This window comes from Alnus glutinosa, chromosome 2 (genome assembly GCF_958979055.1).
Source record: "Alnus glutinosa chromosome 2, dhAlnGlut1.1, whole genome shotgun sequence".
Classification (NCBI taxonomy): Eukaryota; Viridiplantae; Streptophyta; class Magnoliopsida; order Fagales; family Betulaceae; genus Alnus; species Alnus glutinosa.
The window spans coordinates 20,436,412-20,457,496 of NC_084887.1; the positions used below are offsets into that span (position 1 = coordinate 20,436,412).

Sequence of the window (21,085 nt, forward strand, 5' to 3'; positions counted from 1 at the left end):
ATTATGGCTATTATGAATATTTAGTTATGCCGTTTAGCCTTTGCAACGCTCCCACAACAGTTTAGGCAGCCATGAAATCAATATTTAGGCCAAGTCTCCGAAAATTTATTTTGGTATTTTTTTGATGCTATACTCATCTATAGTCAGGCATGGAATAAACATACTGAGCAATACATTTTATTTTTGAGATTATAAGTCCTCAATTTTTTTTGGTAAGTCCAATAAGTATGTTTTTGTAAAGACTGAGGTTAATTACTTGGGCCACATTTTTTCTAATCAAGGAATTAAAGTGGACTCAAAAAAGGTAGAAGCAATGCAAGAATGGCCAAAGCCTAAAAAAATTGATTGAGATTAGAGGTTTTTTGGGCTTAATTGGTCATTACCAGAAATTTATTAAGAATTATAGTCAAGCCACCACCAATTCTGCCACCCCCAACCTAGCCTTTTTGGGGAGCGGAACCATCCCCAAAGGTCATTGGGAGGAGGGGGGTTCGGCATCCCTCTTTGGCACTTAGGCGGTTTGGCAACCTCTCTCTCTCTCTCATTTTCCTTTAAAAAGATGTGGTAAAGTTAATAGGTGTAAACTCAACTACGTGTGTACGTGTAAATTTTATTGAATATGACGTGGCAACCAGCTTACATGTTCTTGCTCAACATTAAAAATTTTAAATGAGAACAGAGGGAGTGATTTGATAAAAGGTCAAACCACATATGATTTGCTCAACGTTGTTGTTAAGATTATTCTGACCCTTTTTTCTATTTTTCGCCAATCCATATTAAATTTTAAAGATTTAATCGATTTATATTCTCACTTGATTTAAAAACTTGGAGCTTTTTTTGTTATAAAAAGACAAATCTGATTCATTATCATTGATCTTACAATGGATAAGATGCTAAAAGAACATCTTTCTTGTTATAAATGCAGCATCAAAGGTGATCAAGAGCTCCACAACCATACTTATTAATATAGCAAATTTAGTGTCCTTAATTCCCACCAATTAAGCGGAGGCACCTACAAACCACATAATGCCTCCCAACAACTAGATTCAATTTTCTGACAGTCCAAATATAGATAACTACACAGAAGAAGACTATTACACATTAACAAACATCTGACCAGCCATGGGAAGAAAATGGTGGGTTTCCACAACATTTCCCAATGGGGCCAATCAAAATGGCTATAATGTGTTAGCCAACATTCCATGTTAACATGTCTTTCTATTGTACAATTATTATAATCAAGTTACAGGCGAGAGATCAAAAGTGGAACAGACGATCCCTCCTCACCCATGACTGGCTGGAATAAATCCAACTCCCCGTAACGTTCCAAGACTCGCATCCTGCAGTCTTCAGCAGCCATTAGGCCAGTTGAGAAGGCACCGTGCACCGACCCCGGGTAGTTCGCACTTGTTGCCTCCCCTGCAAAGAATAAGTTGTCCACTGGGATCCTTAGCATGTCATACAGATCATGGGGCTTGCCTACTGTATCATAGCTATAGGAGCCGAGCGAGTTGACGTCGCTGCCCCACCGAGAAACAAGATATTGAATCTGCGTATTACAAAAAAAAATAAAAAAATTAGTAAGGCTTCTGGGTATGTTAATTCAACAAATTTCAAATATAGTCAAATAAAATAAAGTGGAAGCATTACCGGGGCAGAAGCATTTGGAAGGATCCTTTTGAGTTGCGTGTAAGCAAAATTAGCAGCAGCTTCATCAGACATTTTCTCAATGTCTTTGGCTAGCTGCCCAGCGGGCATGTAAACAAGGACAGAGTGGCCAGTAGCCTTGTGAAGATTCAGAAAGTAGCTGCACCCGTAAGATGTCTCATTGACAACTCCCAAGAACTCAACATTTGGCCAAAACACCTTTTCAAAGTGCAACACTATTTTATTCTCAATCCCCACACCAAGCTCAGAAATGGCTGTTTCCTTCCACTCTGGGAGCTTTGGGTCAAACTTTATGGTCTTTGCTTTCAGCACACCAAGAGGCACAGCAACAACGGCAGCATCTGCCACAAACGTACTTCCATTTTCTACTGTTACCTTCACTCCATTATAACGCCTTGCAATCTTTGTAACCCTGAGGGCAGGACAAGAATTGATAGCTATTAAGCAACGAACAGATTACAGAACATAAGGATTGAGCAAAAGAAAAAGATTGCAAATTATTTATCCATACTTGTGCCCCAAACGGATGTCGAGACCTTTGGCAAGAGTGTTTATAACAGGGATGTATCCCCTGACCATAAGCCCATGACCACCAGGGAGCAGCTCTTCCTGTATATAAGAGGAAAACAATTGCAGCATGCAGTCAATACATGTCTTTTACCAATACGGTAGAAACCAGCCCCCAAAAAAGCAACAAGTAGGAATGAAAAACAATATCATCACAAGTACTCATTAAAAGGGACAAAAGTTTCTAAACAAAAACTTCCAAGAGACTATTTGATATTGATCAAAGAAATGAAATCTTCTAGACTTCGAATTTTTTTCCCTTCTCTGCTACATATGGCTTTTAACATTTGATTCTCATTTTGTTATTTTCTATAACCATACTTGATAGTATATCCCCTAACCCAATATCAAAATGAAACCCTTTGAGAAAAGAAGGGAATATTTCCCGCTAGAAAGAGGTGGCCTCTTATCTCTCCTTTTGACTAATATAATGAATAGAACATCCCCCGATCCAACATGACAACTTTTCCACTTGGAAGGAAGGGAATATTTCTTGCTACAAAGGGCAGTGGCACTTGCTGGAAGGCATCTCTCTCTCATGATATAACTGTATCAATACTAGAACTTCTAATTGTGTGGATGCAGAACAAAAACATATCCTACACTGTTGATCAACAAAACATAGATTTTTCTAATTAAAAGCTACTATATCTGTCTTCATACAGCGATTGGAGCAACAATGTCCTAGAAAAAGATATGTGGGTATTTGACTAATATTAGTTAGATGTGGCACCATGTTGTAGCTTTTATAATGCTCTTACATCTTTAAGAAAATGAAAAAAGAAAAAAGAAAAAAGAAAAAAGAAAAAAGAAAAAAAGGTGGGGGAGGAAGTTATTAGATGTGTAAATGGTCCAAATTATTGATGAGTATCCCCAGAACCACTACATCTTAGACGATAATTTTTCATACAAGATTAGGATGTCACTGGATTGGTCACTATAAACTAGAAACCCACTCCATTTGGATTAATAGAAATAAATAATTTTGAAATCCAGCAAGAAAAAAAAAAATTAAGTTCTATCAAACTGAATTATAAGTTCACAAAGTCCATTATGAGTTGTTCCGATTAATTTAAGATGCAATCCAACATATTCATCCAAATGCAATTAAAAAACACATTACATGGTGGCAATATAGATTCAGTGGGTATGTCTAGGACAAGTATTTGTGCAGCTGGCCAGCCATAAACCCAAGGATAAGCACAAGATGTAAAATATTCTAAGATGAACCGAACAAATAAAAATAATAAGTTCTATAAAATTGAATTAAAAGTGCACAGAATCTAATTATGAGTGGTCCCAATTCATTTAAGATGTCCCATTTACTCATCCCAATGCAATTACAAAACACATTACACAATTTCAATATAGAATAGTGGATATGTGTCTAGGACAAGTTTTCGTGTAGCTGGCCAGACGCAAGCCTAAGGATAAGAGCACTCAAACATGTTAAAGATTCTAAAATGACACATTTTTAGACATTGCATAACTGAACAGAAAAATATGTCTAAGTTGATTATACTGCTTACATTTCGATATAAAACAAATGCATAGAGGTGTTACATCAAAGTTATTATATAAAAGGTCTGTAAATTTTTGCATGAAGGACCTGGACAGGAAAAAAATGAACTTCATCGTAATACTCAAAAGCAAAGCATTCAATTTTTTTTATAATAAAGGTATTGTCTATTTATACATTCTTTGTTATGCAAGAGGCTTCCAGGACTGCCTCATTGAAATCCATTAACAGCAACATCAACTTCATACAGAAATTTATGGATAATGCAATTGTCCTTGTTTATTTTAAGATTTGTGCTCTGAATATTTATAACATAGTATTTCCTTTGGAAGTTAAGACAAAGATTATGGCGTTCCTGGGAGACAGGACTACTTGATTTCATAGTTCTGCTGAATCAAAGTTACCCCACTTTGTATAGGCTACAAGTAGTAGAATAATTAAAGAAAAAGATATCTATGATTTCACATGGGTTTATAATCTAATTAATTGAATAGCATATAGATGTTACTCTGCATATTAAAAGCAAGAACTGTTTCCCACCAAATATTTCTATGCTACATTGCCACCGGCTAAAATGAAAGATTGGGCACAAAGAAAAGAAAACACGCATTCTAAAAGCTTTAATCATGTCAACAAGTACTTGCTCATTTCAAGTTCCCACATAAGAAACCACAATGCAAACCTAAGATTCTACTGTCTGCCATTGTACACTTCTTGTTTTGCCATTCATCTTGAAAATATAAAATTCCCCTTTAATGCACCATGTAGATTTCAAGAAGCCATGCAATATCTAAACTTCTGATGGATAAAACTTGCCTGATCCCAACATTTTAGTGAGATGGTATCAGCATCCGCAGAAAACCAGCCTTCCATTCTACATAAATACCACTGAAGCACATTATGGGCAAGGCCCTCCATCCTGTATGCAAGGGTCAATTTAAGTAAATCATCTTTTCACTGTCAATAAATGCAGAAACGAAACAATTATGGAAATTAATGTAATCGAACCTCAATTCTGGCTTCCTTTCAAAAACAATTGAGAAAGCACGCAGGATGGACATATCTTCATCAAATTCCTGTCTTATTTTATCTGTCTGCATTCATGAAAAAAAAAAAAAAAAGTCAATGAATGTCCGTCATTAGACAAAATACCACTTGAAGCTCAATTACTAGAAGCACAAGATCCAATTTGAGTGCATTTGCAGCAACTGCATTTGACTTTGACAATGTCATCTAGGAAGAAAACTAAAAAACTAAAATCGAATAATTAACAATAAAAGATCACTTGCCTCCTCCAAAATGCTCTCAAATACTTCACCAATTTTGGTGACTAACTCAGGAGGCACTTGATTCCCTTCCATATCAAAGAGAGCATAGCTGCAAAGAAGAAAGAAAATATGAAATCAAAACAATTATCCATTCAGGGCTCCAAATTTAGAGATTGAAGGAAAAATTACTTCAGAGTGTAGGAATTTCAGTTACTGGAAGAAATGTCACAAAATAAAAATGAAGCTTAAACTCTCGATGTTACAAATGCAATCCATACAAGGAGAAATCTTACGAAGTGAAATTACTGCTATTTTTACAGGAAGACACAACACAATAACATAAAATAATACTTATGAATTTTTAACCAGTGACAACATAATCAACTAAATTTTACAAAGCTTTACTCCAATATTGGGGCTTTTCAACCACCATTTATGACACAACTACCAGAGTTTAAGCAATTTAAAAGAAAACCATGCGAGAAGCACAATCATTAAATTCAGCAAGAGTTAGAGAGAGGGAACCTACAAGATATGGAAGCCACAAACATGAAGGAAAAGGTATAAAAATGTATCAACAATTTTACCACAATCACTCGAACGGTACATTTGAATGAGTTATTTGTCTTTCATTGTATTTTAGTTTATGGCAGGCAGAAATATGAGATATGGACTTTCAATTTAAAACAATACTGCAATATAGGGAGAAATAAAAATGTTACATATGAATAAGATGCAAATCTGGCTGAATGTTGGTTTAAAATTCTAAAATGCACAAGAACCTCTCCTTGATCAAAATTAAAGGAATCAAATCATTTTAGCTTTCACGTTCACATACTTATCAAAAAAAGAGAAATAACTAAACAATTCCACATACCAGTGCTCATTAATAAATTAAAATTCAGTGTATCAATAAAACCTGACAAGAACCGGAGTAACATTAGGAAATAGTCTTCTTCTTCTTTTTTTTCTTTTTTTTTTTTAAGTGGGAAATAGTCTTAATACAGCTAAGAGGATCCAATCCCTATTTCAAATGGATCCCTTTTTACAAATTCAAACATTTTACATTTTACATATTACAAACACGCTGAAAAGATGAAATTTGGAATTTGAAATGAAAGGAACTCATGCAAGTTGGCAGAAAAAAGAGAAGTTTTAGCACATCAAAAGCAACAAAGTACCACCTACTCACCTTTCCAAATCATGATCATACAACACAGAGTTATCCTCACTAGTACGGTATAAGGGTAGTCCTAGTCTCCCAATCAATCGTGCCAAGGGATTCTCCTTGCAAACTCCATGCAACCTAAGGTATCATGTATGATATATAAGTTTTATAGTTAATAAATAGATGACACTCGAATTTCTCATGAGAGGGATACTTTACCATGATGCACCTAGGTCAATAGGAAAACCAAACGAGTAGTCAGTATATACTCGACCACCAATCCTATCCCGTGATTCCAACAGGACAACCTGAAAAATGAGAAGAAGAGAAAAAATAAAGAAAAAGAGGATCTACTAAGGAAAATGCATGCATCCATCTATATCTTGGAACTGCTCAGTGAAAAAAGAATTAGATCGTGTTACGTCTACATACGATGTTGATCTCTCTCTCTCTCTCTCTCTCTCACACACACACACACACAAAAATCAAACCACAAATTAGAGGTAGCAAAATTCCTTCCACATTAGAACTAGTATTAGTTCGTTATCAAGTAAGCATAGATGAAACTAAGCTTAACTACGCTTGTCTTTGCTGAACTTAAGGTGACACTAAAATCCTGAATTACCAGAAACAATATATCAGCTTCAACCGGGCATATAACAGTTAATTATGTAGGCCTTCTGACACTAGATCACTTCTAAGACTGAATAGTCCTAACTCCACCTCTACAGCTCAACTGAACTATCCGTTAACCTCAACTAAATTGGGGTCAGCTTCATACATCACGTTTTCAACTACTCTGGGTCAATCACAATTTATCATTTTCCAACAGTCGTGATAAAAAAAATCAGGCAGCTTTTTTGCAGGGAGTTGGCAAAGAGCCGATCACACCCAATTAAGCACAATGTATAACAATGTCACGCCTAGAATGGGGCATTCTGGAGAACCAACAGTTTTTATACAAAATAGTTTCATTCAAATTCTATTATGAATACCCCAAATGAGGCGTCATGAAGAGCACGAGCAGCAGCCATTCCAGCCATACCACCACCGATGACAATTACAGATGGCTTTCTCTCCACATTTGAGTAGCATAGACCTACACAACACACGATTGAACTCAGATTAGCAACACCACCAAAAACGGCACAACAAATACCAATTGAAAAAATTCCAAGTCATCACAATCATTTCTCTTTAACCTCTTTTCCTTTTCTAAGCCCCAAACAGGGCTTAATTAAAAATCTTCTTACATTAACCGCAAATTAACAAACAGCACCTAAGAAATCCGTTTTTTTGGTACCAGTAACCTCTTAAATACTCACAAGTAAAAAATTCAAATTACAATTATAATAATTCGATAATTTTCAGAAAACCGTAACGCTGATTTTTTATTTTTTATTTTTAAAAAAAAAAAAAAAAAAAAAAAACCAAGCAATCAGTATAGTAACAATTAGAATTTTCTTTTCTTTAAAGGCAATAAGAATTAAAAACCGCAAAGAAATTAAAAAAGAAAAAAGCAAACCTCTGCGTAATTGGGGATTACTATTGGTGCGGCCAGACTCCATTTGGCAGCGACAATCGGCGATCAACAATACGACGACAATAATTTAAATTATTCTTCTATTACTAAAATTAAAATTAAAATTACTAGTATTATTACTATCAATACAAATTAATAAAGGATCTAGACTTTTTTTCTCGAATTTAAACAGGGACGGAGGCAATTGAGGCGAGTAATGAAGAATAAAAATTAAGAGACACGTGGTGAAATGATTGGAATTCGAACAAGAATTCGAGTAATTCAATAAGAAACCCAGCTTCCCAGACCAGCTCATACAGTTCTCTCTCTCTTTTAATTTTTCTCCAATGACAGGTTCGAGCAATTCAATCGGATTTCAAAATCCTATTGCCGATTTCGAGCTGCGGAGAGAAGAAAACAAAAGGCGAGGATTTGTTAAGCATCTGAGGAAAAAATGGATTCTAGGGATTTGGTTTCTTCGGTAACGAAAAAGGGCGGAAATGTAATTGGGAAGGTGAGAAAGAAAAGGAGAAAATTCTCTAGAGAGAGAGAGAGAGAGAGAGAGAGAGAGAGGGAGAGATTGCTGAGAGGACTGAGTTGAGTTGTTTGGTTGTATGCCTCTGCGTCCGAGCTTTTGGGTGGGTTTTATAGAGACAAGGCGACGCGGATTTGGCAGACTTTACACACGCCGGCGTAAAGGGGAAAGAATTACTCGCTCCATTTGAATAGGCACGTGGCATGGCTGTTTTGGTAATTTGATATGGTTTACGTAAGTGGGTCTTTCTGTCCGACTTTTTTGGCATATTGGGTTTTTTTTAATCGCTATTGCCAAGTGGTGTGTGTAATCGTTTGCAAGTTTCTTGTCTGGTCTTTTCACGCATATATTCTTTTATTCTCACATATATTCTGCAACAAATACAAATATTATTATATATATAAAATAAATAAATGTTAGAAAATTGCCTATTTGATAAAATTGAAAACTGAGGAAACTTTTTAATAACAGGCCAAAACACAAGAAAATGACTTGATATTTTTCCAAAAACTAACAAGACTCACATTTTATCTATAGTTGACATGTGTTTGATTCCATATATACCTTTCACGGTAAAACAGAGAAAAATGGAAGCATTAAATGGAGGGGTGATCATAGTGCATTAGGATCCTCTTTAGTTGATTAGCCGATCCTTTATATATAAGGACATTTTTGTAATTTCACACCTCTCAACTGAAAAGGATCCTGGTCCGCTAACAGTGGGCATGGTACGTCCCTTTTATGTTAGTTACGCCTACAGACATCAGGCCTAGATAAATGCTAGAGTTTTCAAATTGTTTTTTCAAAATTTGGTATATAACTAAGGGAAATGCTTGCCTTACAACCCCCACCAAACTCCCACACAACTCCCACTCACATGTGTGTGGGTCCCATGCACATGGGACCCACACACATGTGAGTGGGAGTTGTGTGGGGGTTGTGAGTGTATCATCTCCCTATAATGTGTAACAATCTCATAAAATAGTGTCACAATCCTCTGTGTAAAGCATGCATATTAACTAAGGATTAAGAATTAAGTTAAACCTTTTTACCTCAAGGTGGGAGCTTCCCCCCCCCCCCTCCCCCCCTCTCTCTCTCTCTCTCTCTCTCTCTCTCTCTCTCTCTCTCTACGGTTGGGTTTAAGAGGAAATGGACAAAAAGGGGTCTAGGGTTTATCCTAAGCCCTTAAATAGGTCCATTCCCAATAGTAATGTTCTGGAAAAATAGTACAAAAGCATGCAAGCTGACATTGATCGATCGTTATCTGTCACACTGCACTGATTGATCGTTCTTTGAAGAAATCCTAAGAATAATAATTTTAAAACATTTCAAACACATGTTATTATTTACATTTGAAACCTGTTGTGTTGATAATCGAGCAAGTTGTGGGCTATATATATATATATATATTTATGTTAAAATATTTTAAATTCTTGTCGGTTAAACCGGTGGTTAATAAAATATTTGCCATGTGTTTAGTGGGGTGTTACAAAACTTAATCTCGTTCGAACGAGATGAACAGTGATCAATAAAATTCATATATTTAAAGTAGAACGGTCGAATGAAAATTTGATTTTTCATTTGTTCTTCGTTCAGTGAGCGTCAGAGAGAGTTTTAAGATTGGTTTTGTGAGTTTGAGAGTAAATCTTGGGTAAGCTAGTGCGCATTTGATATGCGAATGTTGTGAGAAAAGAGGAATCACAAAGAATAGCTCAAATGATAAGTTTTTCATAACCAAACTTGTAAAATATAAATTGTCTAATAATTGTTGTAAACAATGTTGTTGTCATTTTAAGACTATATATGTGGATTATATAGAAACTATTAATATGTTAGAATAAAACTATATAATGGAGTAATGGAGTTTAGATATATTTGAAGTTACATTGAAGCGAATATATATTAAATTTGTGTCGTGTGTTGTGTAGTCGTTATGTTGCCAAAGTTGTGTTGAAAGTTTAAAGAAAAATGAAAAGTGATTGAAGTCAGGGTTTTAAATAAAAATGAAATTTTAATCATAACAAACTGATAGTTTGGAACATGCAATCGGCTCATTAGGGTTGCATGAAGTAAAAAAGAAGATTGGTAGTGAGAAAAAGAAATCGTGACATAATGCAGACAAGTGCGAGCACATACCAAAGATTTTAAGCAGGACTTAAGTGTAATTTGTAAGTACAAACTTATTGATTTGAACTTTGAAATGTTAACATGTCATTTGATATTATGTACTGAGACATGCATATTTTCTCGTGATAATGAGCCCTGTGAATTTAATTATGTTCACTTATCTCAATTTATATTACACTGAAATTACATAATTAAATGAAAAGAACTTTTGAATAAAAAATATAATTTTTATAAAATGAAAATAAAGATTATGAGAAAATGTTTTAACGTGACTCAAGGCGTTGAGTGGAGGTTAAACACGCAATAACCTAGTGGTTAAATGGGAGAATATGTTTTACAAATCTAATGGTTAAATGGGAGAAATATTCTTAACAAACCCAATGGTTAAGTGGGGGTGATATGCTTAATAACCTAGTACTAGAAGGGGGCAATACAAGTAGCAAACCCAATGGTTAAGCGGGGGCTATACATTTAAAAACCCAGTACTTAAGTGAGGGCAATACATTTAACAATCCAGTGGTTAAGTGAGGGTAATATGCTTAACTAGTCAATGAAAATAAATGAATTAATGCGTTTTATATATCTACTTATGAATATGATATATACTTTAGCATGTTGTGGTTTAAATGTTGTTTTCAATTATCATATTTTAGCAACTAAATTTATTTGCATTACTATATTTATGTAATATTGAAAAATAAAATGCTGAGTGAAATTGAAGTTTGAATCCTATTATGAAAAACTCTCTCTAAATTAAATGGTTTTACACTATTGTTTATGCTAAGGCGTTTTGATACACAATTTTCATGAAGAACTTTGTATCTATTTTTAAATGCGTTTTGATTTTGAAAACCAGTCTTCAAAATAAAGAAAGAAAGAGAAATTTAAAGGAAAAAAGGGCCAACATCAACACAAAAAACAATCGGTTAGCTTTTACTTGCTAAACTGTGGAATCACTTTTCCACCTATAAAATTATTAAATTTTATACATATGGTCACAGAGGATGAGGAGGATCCTTACTTGATCTTAGATTACTATCCTTAAGGTTTGCATGAGGCCTAAGCTTTTGGAGTTGGTTGGATTTTGTAAATTTCAGCTTATGTGTTAGTGCCATTTTTGGCACTATTTTGCCTTAATGTAATGACTATTATATTTATATAAAGATGTCTTTTAGAGTTCTGACATTCAATTTATGTTATTTCAAGGTGAGTTTATGATTTAAAAAAGAATAGAAAAAAGATACATGAAATCTTCCACCGCTAGAATAAAAAAAAGTAGTAGCATCATGTGGAATATGCGAATTAGTCCACTCTGCAGCTAAATATTTAAGCCGGGGCCTTACAACTCCTGCCTATGCTAAGGACCCCAAATATCATAGAAAAACAAAACAAATTAACATACGGTATCACTACATCAGAGACATGGTTGCGCAAAATGGGGTAGTCCTGAAACACATTTCTACAAGTCACATGATTGCAGATCCTCTAACAAAGCCTATAGCTATAGATGATTTTTCAGGATCGACCGTAGCATGTATTTCATACTACATGTGCTTATTCGACTGATTGTGGAGGTGAGTGAATAGATCCATGATTCCTCACTATGTGAGTTCCATGAGTCATTTTATACCCTTATTAACTTTCGACTATGTCATAAGACAAAGGTCTTGATGTCTGCTACTCTAGTGTGTTGCCTATGACAATTGATGCAGTCTAAAGGGACACAGTTGAGAAAGTGATTGGACAAAATTTGAGTGACATGAGGATGAAGAGAAGATTATTCGATAACACATCCATGAGTATGTTTCCTGTCGACAGGTATAGCGCTACGTGGTGATAGCAACATAATCGTGAATACATCACAGTAATTATGGGTAGGTCAAGCATTATTCTGAGTTTTTTGAATTCAACAAGGATTATAAATGGTTGATCAAACGTGTTCGAATGAGACTAAGGCATAACGAGACACTTTAGGAATGTTGCCATGCTGGTCTTTTTGGTAAAGACTTTGTATAGTACTCCCATCCTTTTGTACAAGTGTGCTTGATGGTCCTACAATCTATTTGCAGGTATGAATAGATGGAAAACACATTGAGAGATGCATGGTTGGCTCATGCACAATGTGTACAAACGGAAGATGTTAAATAGAGGGGTGCTCATAGTGGATGTGCCCCTCCACCTGCTTTTAAAATCATGTTGCCAAAATGTCTCAACCAAGCGTTACCATAATGATTGGATTAATGCATGCTTGGCATAAGCGTTACATTGACAAGTGTTGTGCCTGACATGGTCTGTGGAGTTCTCCAGTCTTTCTTCCTCCCCATCAATAGGGGTGAGGCTACATATAGTCCCCATTGGATGGCTTAAGACATTGGAGAATTGTATAACAATATGAGTGATTGTGTGTGTTAGACAGTGATAATCTATCACTCACTGTGTGTTTTCTATTGCTCTTAAAACTATGGGTTTGTGAGTATTACTTAAGTTATTCTAGTGGTGTACTCCACCGTCGGAAGGAAGAAAACACTGGAGAATCACGTGGAACACCAACATAATAACTCAATCGTAGGGTAAGTGAGGTACTATTTTTGTAATACCCCACTTCAAAAATATAAATAAATGTAAACTAAGCATAATAATGATGAAACCCAATAAGAATACATGGGAAATAGGTGCCAAAGAGGTAGGAAGACGGTGAAAATACTGCTTTCGAGGGAAAAATAAGGTATTTGAGCTAAAAAAAAGATATGTAGCAAGCTTTGCTAGGTGCCCACAATGTTCTTTTTGGAAATAGCTTTCCAGATTTGGGTCATATGTGTGATTCTTGGACTTGTAGCAACAATAATGCCCATTTTATCAGAAACTCCACAATGTTGTTTGGGGTCCCATTAGAATGGCTTGAGTTACATTCTAACGAGCACTGTTAGAATTGTAATACCCAAGAATAAAGCACTAAATTAAATAAATATGGTAGTGAGATTAATAACTAGGTGAAACACTTAGAAAATTTTAAGAAAAGTCTAATTTTTAGACTAGTATCTAAACAAGAAGTCTTCCGTTCGACTGATCAGTTGTGATATACAGTAGAAAGTCTTCCAGATTCGTTTGCTCCATTCTCGTTCACTTTCAATCCAAATGAGCATTTGTTAGAATGTTTATTTCGATTCTCGTCCCATTTGTGTTCCAAGTTTGTTCGAATGGTGAGTTACAATGGGTCTCATTCCATTCCCGCTCAATTCTTGTTCGAACAAGTAGTTATGCTATTGCGTTTGAGAAGGCTCATTTATCTGTTCGAATGGGACATGTTCTGAAAGACTTTTAGGAGTTTCATGAGAGGGGCATTCGAACAGGTAATTTATCTGTCCGAACGGCCGATCGCAGAAATGACTATAAATATCTGGGAACTTGAATTTCTAGCCTATTCTTTCATTTCTCTCCTCCGTTACACCATGCACTCATATTTTCTCTCCTAGGATTTGCTTAAACCCTAGAGTTGTGACCTCTATAGGTCTCCAAAGCTAATTTTAATACCCTAATTTTTCCTCAATGTGAGCAGCATTGCTAAATGTAATGCTTAACCTTTATATTTCTATAGGGATTATTATCTATTGGGAAGTTTTACACTACGAGTTGGAGTTTCGTGAGTTGAAACTTTGATTGTTCAAGGTATGATCTAAAACCTAGATTTTCTCTAAGTATTGAGATTTGAGTTTTTGGTGTTTAACCCTAGAGTTTCTCTATGGATTGGTTTTATTAGTTTATATTATGTCAGTTAGAACCCTTTAATTCTATGGGTTGCCATGGAAGCTGACATTTGTGGTAATTATGCACCTATGAGGTGTTTTGAGTTAGAAAGTCTATTGGGTTAAATCTTAATGCGTAATGGTAATATGAAATACAATGGTACATTTTAAGGCTTGTGTTGGGGATCCTTCATAAGCTTAGGTTAAGTGGATTAAAGTAAGTATATTGCTTACTGAGAATGATACTATATCTAAGGTTGTAATGTTTAAATGTTATGTAAGTATTTTACGTACTAAGTAAAAGAACAAATTTCAAATGGTTTTTAAACATGATGCTGATGTTTTAATTCGAGCCGATAATATGTTGTGATGATATGTGTTTTACACCTTATTTTAGATGCTTTATAAGTTTTATGATATGTTTGCAAATAATGTTGAAGGAATATGGTGTTGAATGATGCATGAACACAAAAGAAAGTAAAAAAAGATTTTATGACATGAAGCATGATGTCTAAACATGAAATGAAACAAATAATGATCACTATTATGGTAAAGTTGACGGTTCCTCGGTTGTGATAGAGGTTTCTCACGATTGTACGAGAAAACCTACTGGACAAAGGTTTCTCAGGTATGTCATGCAAATGAACAAACAACTCTGGGCAAAGGTTCCCAGAATATGATACGCATGATGATGTTGTATGTCACGTTTTAATATGGATTTACTATTAGATGTATCATTATGTATATGCGACTAAATGAGGTAGGGCATCTGTATACTGTTACAGTTAGATTGCATATGATGTTTTGATGATGTTCTTGCTTAGATATGCCCATATGTATGAGTTCTTTGAAAATTGTAGAATACATGTATATGCGTGTAGTTGAGTCATGATGTTTGATGATATTTCTTGTCTAGATACGCCTATATGTATGCGTTCTTTGAAGGTTGCAGAATACATGTATGAGTGTAGCTGAAACATATATATATATATATATATAAATGGGTTTATATGTGTATGTTCCTAAGCAGGGGACTGTGTCGTATATATACATTCACAACTGAATAATATGTTTAAATGTTTTCATAGCTACAATGCTTTCTTCATCAGTTATGGTATATTTTAAAAGAAAAACAAAACTAAGTAGTTGTTATTGTAAACGCATGTAGAAAGTGAAATGCCAGCTCAATGCAAAAGTCTGTAATTTCTATACTTATTAAGATCGTTGACTCATTAATCCACTTATGCTTAACATGGTTAACTCTACGATCGCATAGACAATGTTGTTGATGCAAGTACACTAGATGTAGATGAGGATCTTGTAGCCTTATTTTAGGCTACTATGACTGACGATGCCGGATGCCAGAGTTTAGTGTCAGACTACGGGTAGTCCATTATTGTATTGGGCATCTTTTGTTTTGTACCTAGACTGCTTTTGTATATGGCATTGTGTTGTGTGTGAAACCTTTTGTATAGCCATTCTTTTGTAAAGTAAAAGATACAATGTACAAGCTTGTAATCACATAGATTTTTATATCAACTCTGTTGTGTTTTATGCATATTCTCTCATGATGATATGTTTTTGCTTCTATGTTATGGAACTTTATAATGAGTCCATGTTCATGCTAATATTGCATGGCCTGGATATTGTTTATCAGGTTGATGTATGTACAGTTTCCCAACTTCTGTAACGGCTTGGTTAAAAAAAGGCCATGTATTTGAATTGGGTCACCACAAGAATGGGTTGAGTCACTTTCTAACGAGGCGCGTTAGAACGGCCCAAAGCGCATTAGAACGAGACTAGTCTAGAAAGAGAAAAAACAAATGGAACTATAAAAAGGTGGTTTTAAAGTCTGAGGCTCATTTTGTGCCACCCCACTTCTCAAACTTGCGAATAGAGCGAGAAAAGAGAGAAAGAAAGTGAATGAAATGTGAGGGCTTTGATGTTCTTTAAGCAAGGATGTGTAGATTGGGATTCAAGGGTAAGATCCTAACACTTTTTTCTTTAGTTTCTTGAACTTTTAAAGTGGTTTATGGTCCATAGACTTGTTATTTCGAGATTTGTGTTGTGTGTGAAGTATGTGTGATGTCTTAGTTGAAGGGTGGAAGAGAAGGGCTTTTCGTGGATAAAGCTTAAAGCTTTCCTTAAAAAGCTTCAAGGTTTGGGTGGATTTAGTGGATGAAGGGTTGTAGGAGGATAGAAAAAGAAATTTGGGAAGTCTGTATGTGATGTATGTGTTGTTGGTGTTGCTATTTTTTTTTTTTAATTTATTAATTTTTTTTTTTTGTATGAGTTGTTTAAGTGTTGCTTTGTTGGAAGAAATGAAGGAAGAATTGGAAAAGAAAATATCCTTGCTTTGAGCGAAACAAATGTAATTTTGGATTTGGAGATGGCGTAAGGAGGAAATTGGGGGTGTAGTTTTGGTGTTTTGGAATGTTGGAGAGATGAAAATAGGAGAAAAAGTGAAGTTTGGGATAAGATAAGTGTGGAGAAGATGATGAAGAGTGTGGTGTTCAAACAAGAGGTACAGTCTTTGGAACGAGACACGTTCTAACGAGGATACTCATCCGAACACGTTCAAATGAGGAAACTCATGTGAACCTCATTCTACCGAGAAAATTCATTTGATCTATAATTCGAACCATGTACAAACGAGACCAGAGCAAAATGCAGAATTTAGGGTTTAGGCGCTAAGCTAATGCTTTAGGTAGGACCTTTCTAATTAAGGTAATTTCTTGACATGATTGTAGGCTTGAACAAAAGTTGTATCGACCCGAAATTAATTAAATTGTAATTAACCTTGAGTACTACTATTACTACCTTGATTTTAGATTTTAATGAGTGGAATTGTTAATGAGATTTGACAGTCTCTTTTCTTCACCATATATTTTTTCCCTCCATTTTTATTTCTTCTTCATCTTTTTTCTTTTGTTTTTCTATGTTATTAATATTATTAATACAACAAGCATCTAAGTATATTATTCATAGAACTATCATTTTGTCGCTCAAATAGACAAACCCATAAATTTATAAACTATTAACTTTACATCTACAAACCGACTTGCAGCTTCAAAGTCTTGTACTACCTTTAACCTTCCCTCTGAGTACTACCACCAACTAACCTGTAAAAGGAAATTGTTTTACACGTGAAAATCATGTAAGTTCATGAATTAGTAAGTAAATCGCCAACGAAACTTAACTCATATAGTGAGCCAATTTTGAGCCATTTATAGAGGGTTACTCGTATAATCATGCGTAATAATAACATAATGAAAATCATTGAGTAGTAACAGATACAAGGCTTAAGCATACCATGAGTAAACAAGTTATGTTTAAAGGAATCATTGCTTTAACTTTTGCTTTTTAAAGCATAATTTTTTTGGCAAAGAAACATGATTTTATTCTCAAAAAGTCATGCAACAGTTAAAGACAAATTGTGTTGATGAAGTGCAAAATATAATACAAATACATATATCAAAAGTTATAACGATTCTCCATATGGCTTATCCATGCCTTTCACCCCTTCACGATAGGGTTTACGCGTCTCATAGGACATTAAGTATATACCCACGGCCAACTGATGATGCACATAGCCAACCATCCCAAGTTGCTCGACTGGGTTAAAACCCCAGGTAACACTCAACTAGTGATGCCGCAATTGGGGACTCCACTCCATAGGTGGTTGCGTTGGTTACAATAGCCTTCAGATCTAAAGTACAACATTATTCATCTCAACAACTGGGCCATAGAGTCAAATCTATACAAACTGCTATGCAGATGCCACATAGTTTCTTTGCACAAATTTTCATTTTCTAGTGGATGTGTCATACAATCATTATTATTTTTAATTTCACATATATTTTTCATTCATGAAGAAAACACAATACATGCTCAAACAGTTAAACGCTTAGGCATTCTCATGGGAGATTACTTACCTTGCTCGCAAATTCCAAACACTGGTCAAAACCCGTTATAACGGTCCTTGCACATTGTCCGAACAGTAGTGGTACCATTCGAACACTAACAGCACAAATTGCCATTTGTGAGCTTCTCTCCATCCAAGCTCCCATAGCTTACCTCCTACTCGTTCCTTAGATGTCCTAAGGTCCCACAATTACCATGTCTTAACACCATCTACATCTTAAAAATCCTAGTTTTACCTCCAAAACCTTAAAGTTATCAACTTTCATTCTCATTTTCACTCGTAACAACAAATGATCTACCAAAATGGTTAGGGATCCTTAATAAAACACCGCCTTAGTCAAAATAATGGGTCAACACATTCTAAAACTTAATGTGGCTTATAAAGTTAGGGTCTTTCTTTGAGAAAGCCCCATTTTTCAACTTGATCTACAACTTTAATACTCTAAACACACCCACACATGAAGTATACACTTAAATACATGGATTAGCAAGGTTGTGTAGCTTTATCCTCCTTGACTCCAAAGCTTATAAAGTTAAGGTCTATCTTTGAGAAAGCCCCATTTTTCAACTTGATCTACAACTTTAACACATTAAACACACCCACACATGAAATATACCTCTAAATACATGGATTAGCATGGTTGTGTAGCTTTCTCCTCATTAACTCAAAGCTTCATAAAAATCCCTTCTATCTTCTCCTTTCTTTATATCTCTCTCTTGGCTGCTAGGTGAGCAAGGGAAATTAGTTGTCTAGGGGTTTTGGGGGTATTTATAAAGGCTCTCCCATGGTTTTTAAGTTTTGGACGCATTATTTTCGTATGGAGGCTCTCACTGTTTGAAAAGTTCACATACTGTTATAACGGTCGATCCACATTAGGTTGCTGACGTGGATCATTAGAACGTTGACCTAGAAGTTCTCACACTCTTGCGTGCACCATTTGAATGCTGCTCAGGGCGTTCGAACGGTGCATTATGAGCTTATCCTCAATATTCTAAGCCCTAATTTCTTATTTAAAACCTCTATTATTTGTTCCTTTTATAATTACTATTTCCTATAATTGAGTATATTTTTTTTTTCTAGAAGTATTATTTCTATGAACCTAGAATCTTCTTTGAGTTATGATTATAATCATTATTAAATATTCTTTTAAGAATTTGCCACGTGTTTGTTCAGAGTATTACAAAAACACTTAGGAGAATTAACCACAAACGGTAGAATAGAGTCGAGGTAGAAGTATAAAAAGGGAAGTAAGCAACCAGGTTAAGCAAGGTTATGTTTGTGCTAGCATTTTAATAAATGTTCAACCTAATAAAACGTATGAAATATTTTACACATGAAATGGTGTGACATGAATTGGTTTTATGTGTGTGGATTCAAACGATGCATGATTTGTTTCTAATGATAGTAATACTATGTTTTCATGAAATAATTTATGATATGTATATCAATATATTTTGTATATGAGATGAAATGGCTATATGATAAATATTAATAAAATGAGATGAATGATGACACCGGTACCATGTGTATTTTATATCTTTGGAGGTAGTGCAACATACCATTAGTTAGGGTACTGTTGCCTCATGTGGCAAAGTCCACCGGCCGTTAGCCCTATGCAAAATTGGCTAGGCTAACAGGGTTCTAGAAGAAGGTGTAATAAGCCAAAAAAAAAAACACTAGTTACATATGCGTTATCAGGACTAGTCAATTTAAAGTTTTCCTAAAATTACTTATAAAGTCTAGTTTTAAATAGTAAGTAAGCAATGTTGGACTTAGCACACATGGGTTTCTTTGTAAACTACCTATTCTATATGGCCTACTCATCATCCAATATGGAACTGGGGGGTTACAAAGAAGATGTACAGACAAGTCCTTGCCAAAAGGAGATGCGTAAGATGCACAACTGTCTTTGGGGGATATGTAGAGCCAGTTGTGTAAGTTTGATGAAAACATATTACATAGTTACGTAGTTTCATAACCATATAAAATGATGATGTTTATAAAAGAAATGTTTACAAAAGGAGAAGTTATGGAAGAAATTTTGTCAGTAAAATACTTTATAAGAGAAATATTTATGAAAATAAGTCTTGCAAAAGAATGTTACAACAAAGATTCTTTTATATGAACTTTTTCTATAATTGCATGATGAAATGTTCACAGTTACACACTAGCACTAGCTTACTTGCTTACTGAGTCATTGACTCATCATTTCACCTATAAATGTAAATTTATAGAAAAAAAAAAACACCAGCAGAACAACAGGATAGTAACGATAGAGATCAAGGGATCAAGCTAAACAATGGAGAGTAAGATATATGTGATGGTGTAAATATGTGTACATTATTGTTAGAAGAGCATGACATCTAACGCTTATTGATTAACACGATTATGTAATGTAATTATTTTAGGAACTTAGAGCTTTGGTCAATTTGTATAAATGTATTAGATAAAGTTTTAATTTTTCGGCCTGGCCTATTGCTCAAACCTTTTGGAGATCTTATTCATAACAATTCTGCTACGTAATCAAGGCTAAGTTTAGTTAGTAGCGTCTTCGATTTTAATCTATTATAGCATTAGCAGCAGCTTCTCTTATATTTTCTTTAAATTTAGAGAACCAAACTATTTTTTACTTTCTTATTCAAATAAATTTCACAATAGCATCCCTTATAATTTCTCTATACTATTCAAATAAATACTAGAAGAAAGAAAAATCATTTAAATATTATTTCAAATAAATACTAGAGGAAAGAAAAAGTCTTTATATTAAAAGTAATACTACATATCATCCATTTGTCTTCCTTTTGTCCCTCCAAAATTGATGTGGCTCTTAAAATCACCATTGAATTTATGATAGATCATTATTGGATTTTGATCCAATGGCGATTTTAAGAGCCACATCAATTTTGGGAGGACAAAAGGAGGACAAATGGATGTTATGTAGCATTACTCTTATATTAAAATAATGTTAAGGGAAGTAATGGAACACCACTTTTGGTTCTCTTGGTTTTCCCTTGATTTAGGAAATATCAAGAGAATGTGTTTT

At 34.7% G+C, this 21,085-nt stretch overlaps 1 protein-coding gene across 2 annotated transcripts; it reads right to left on the reverse strand.

The window, feature by feature from the left end:
- Positions 1-934: 934 nt before the first annotated feature.
- LOC133861605 (polyamine oxidase 2) lies at positions 935-8,336 on the reverse strand. 2 transcript variants are annotated; one of them, XM_062297394.1, is made up of 10 exons: positions 7,716-8,336; positions 7,186-7,289; positions 6,410-6,498; positions 6,215-6,328; positions 5,044-5,131; positions 4,763-4,848; positions 4,571-4,673; positions 2,180-2,277; positions 1,651-2,080; positions 935-1,549 (listed from the first exon to the last, which is right to left on the reverse strand). In XM_062297394.1, exons 1-10 carry the CDS (start codon positions 7,756-7,758, stop codon positions 1,244-1,246), a joined length of 1,461 nt encoding a protein of 486 aa, XP_062153378.1. In that variant the 5' UTR covers positions 7,759-8,336; the 3' UTR covers positions 935-1,243. The 2 variants fall into 2 exon arrangements, with proteins under 2 accessions (XP_062153378.1, XP_062153379.1); XM_062297395.1 differs by having other exon boundaries at positions 2,180-2,273; positions 4,567-4,673.
- Between the last annotated feature and the right edge of the window lie 12,749 nt (positions 8,337-21,085).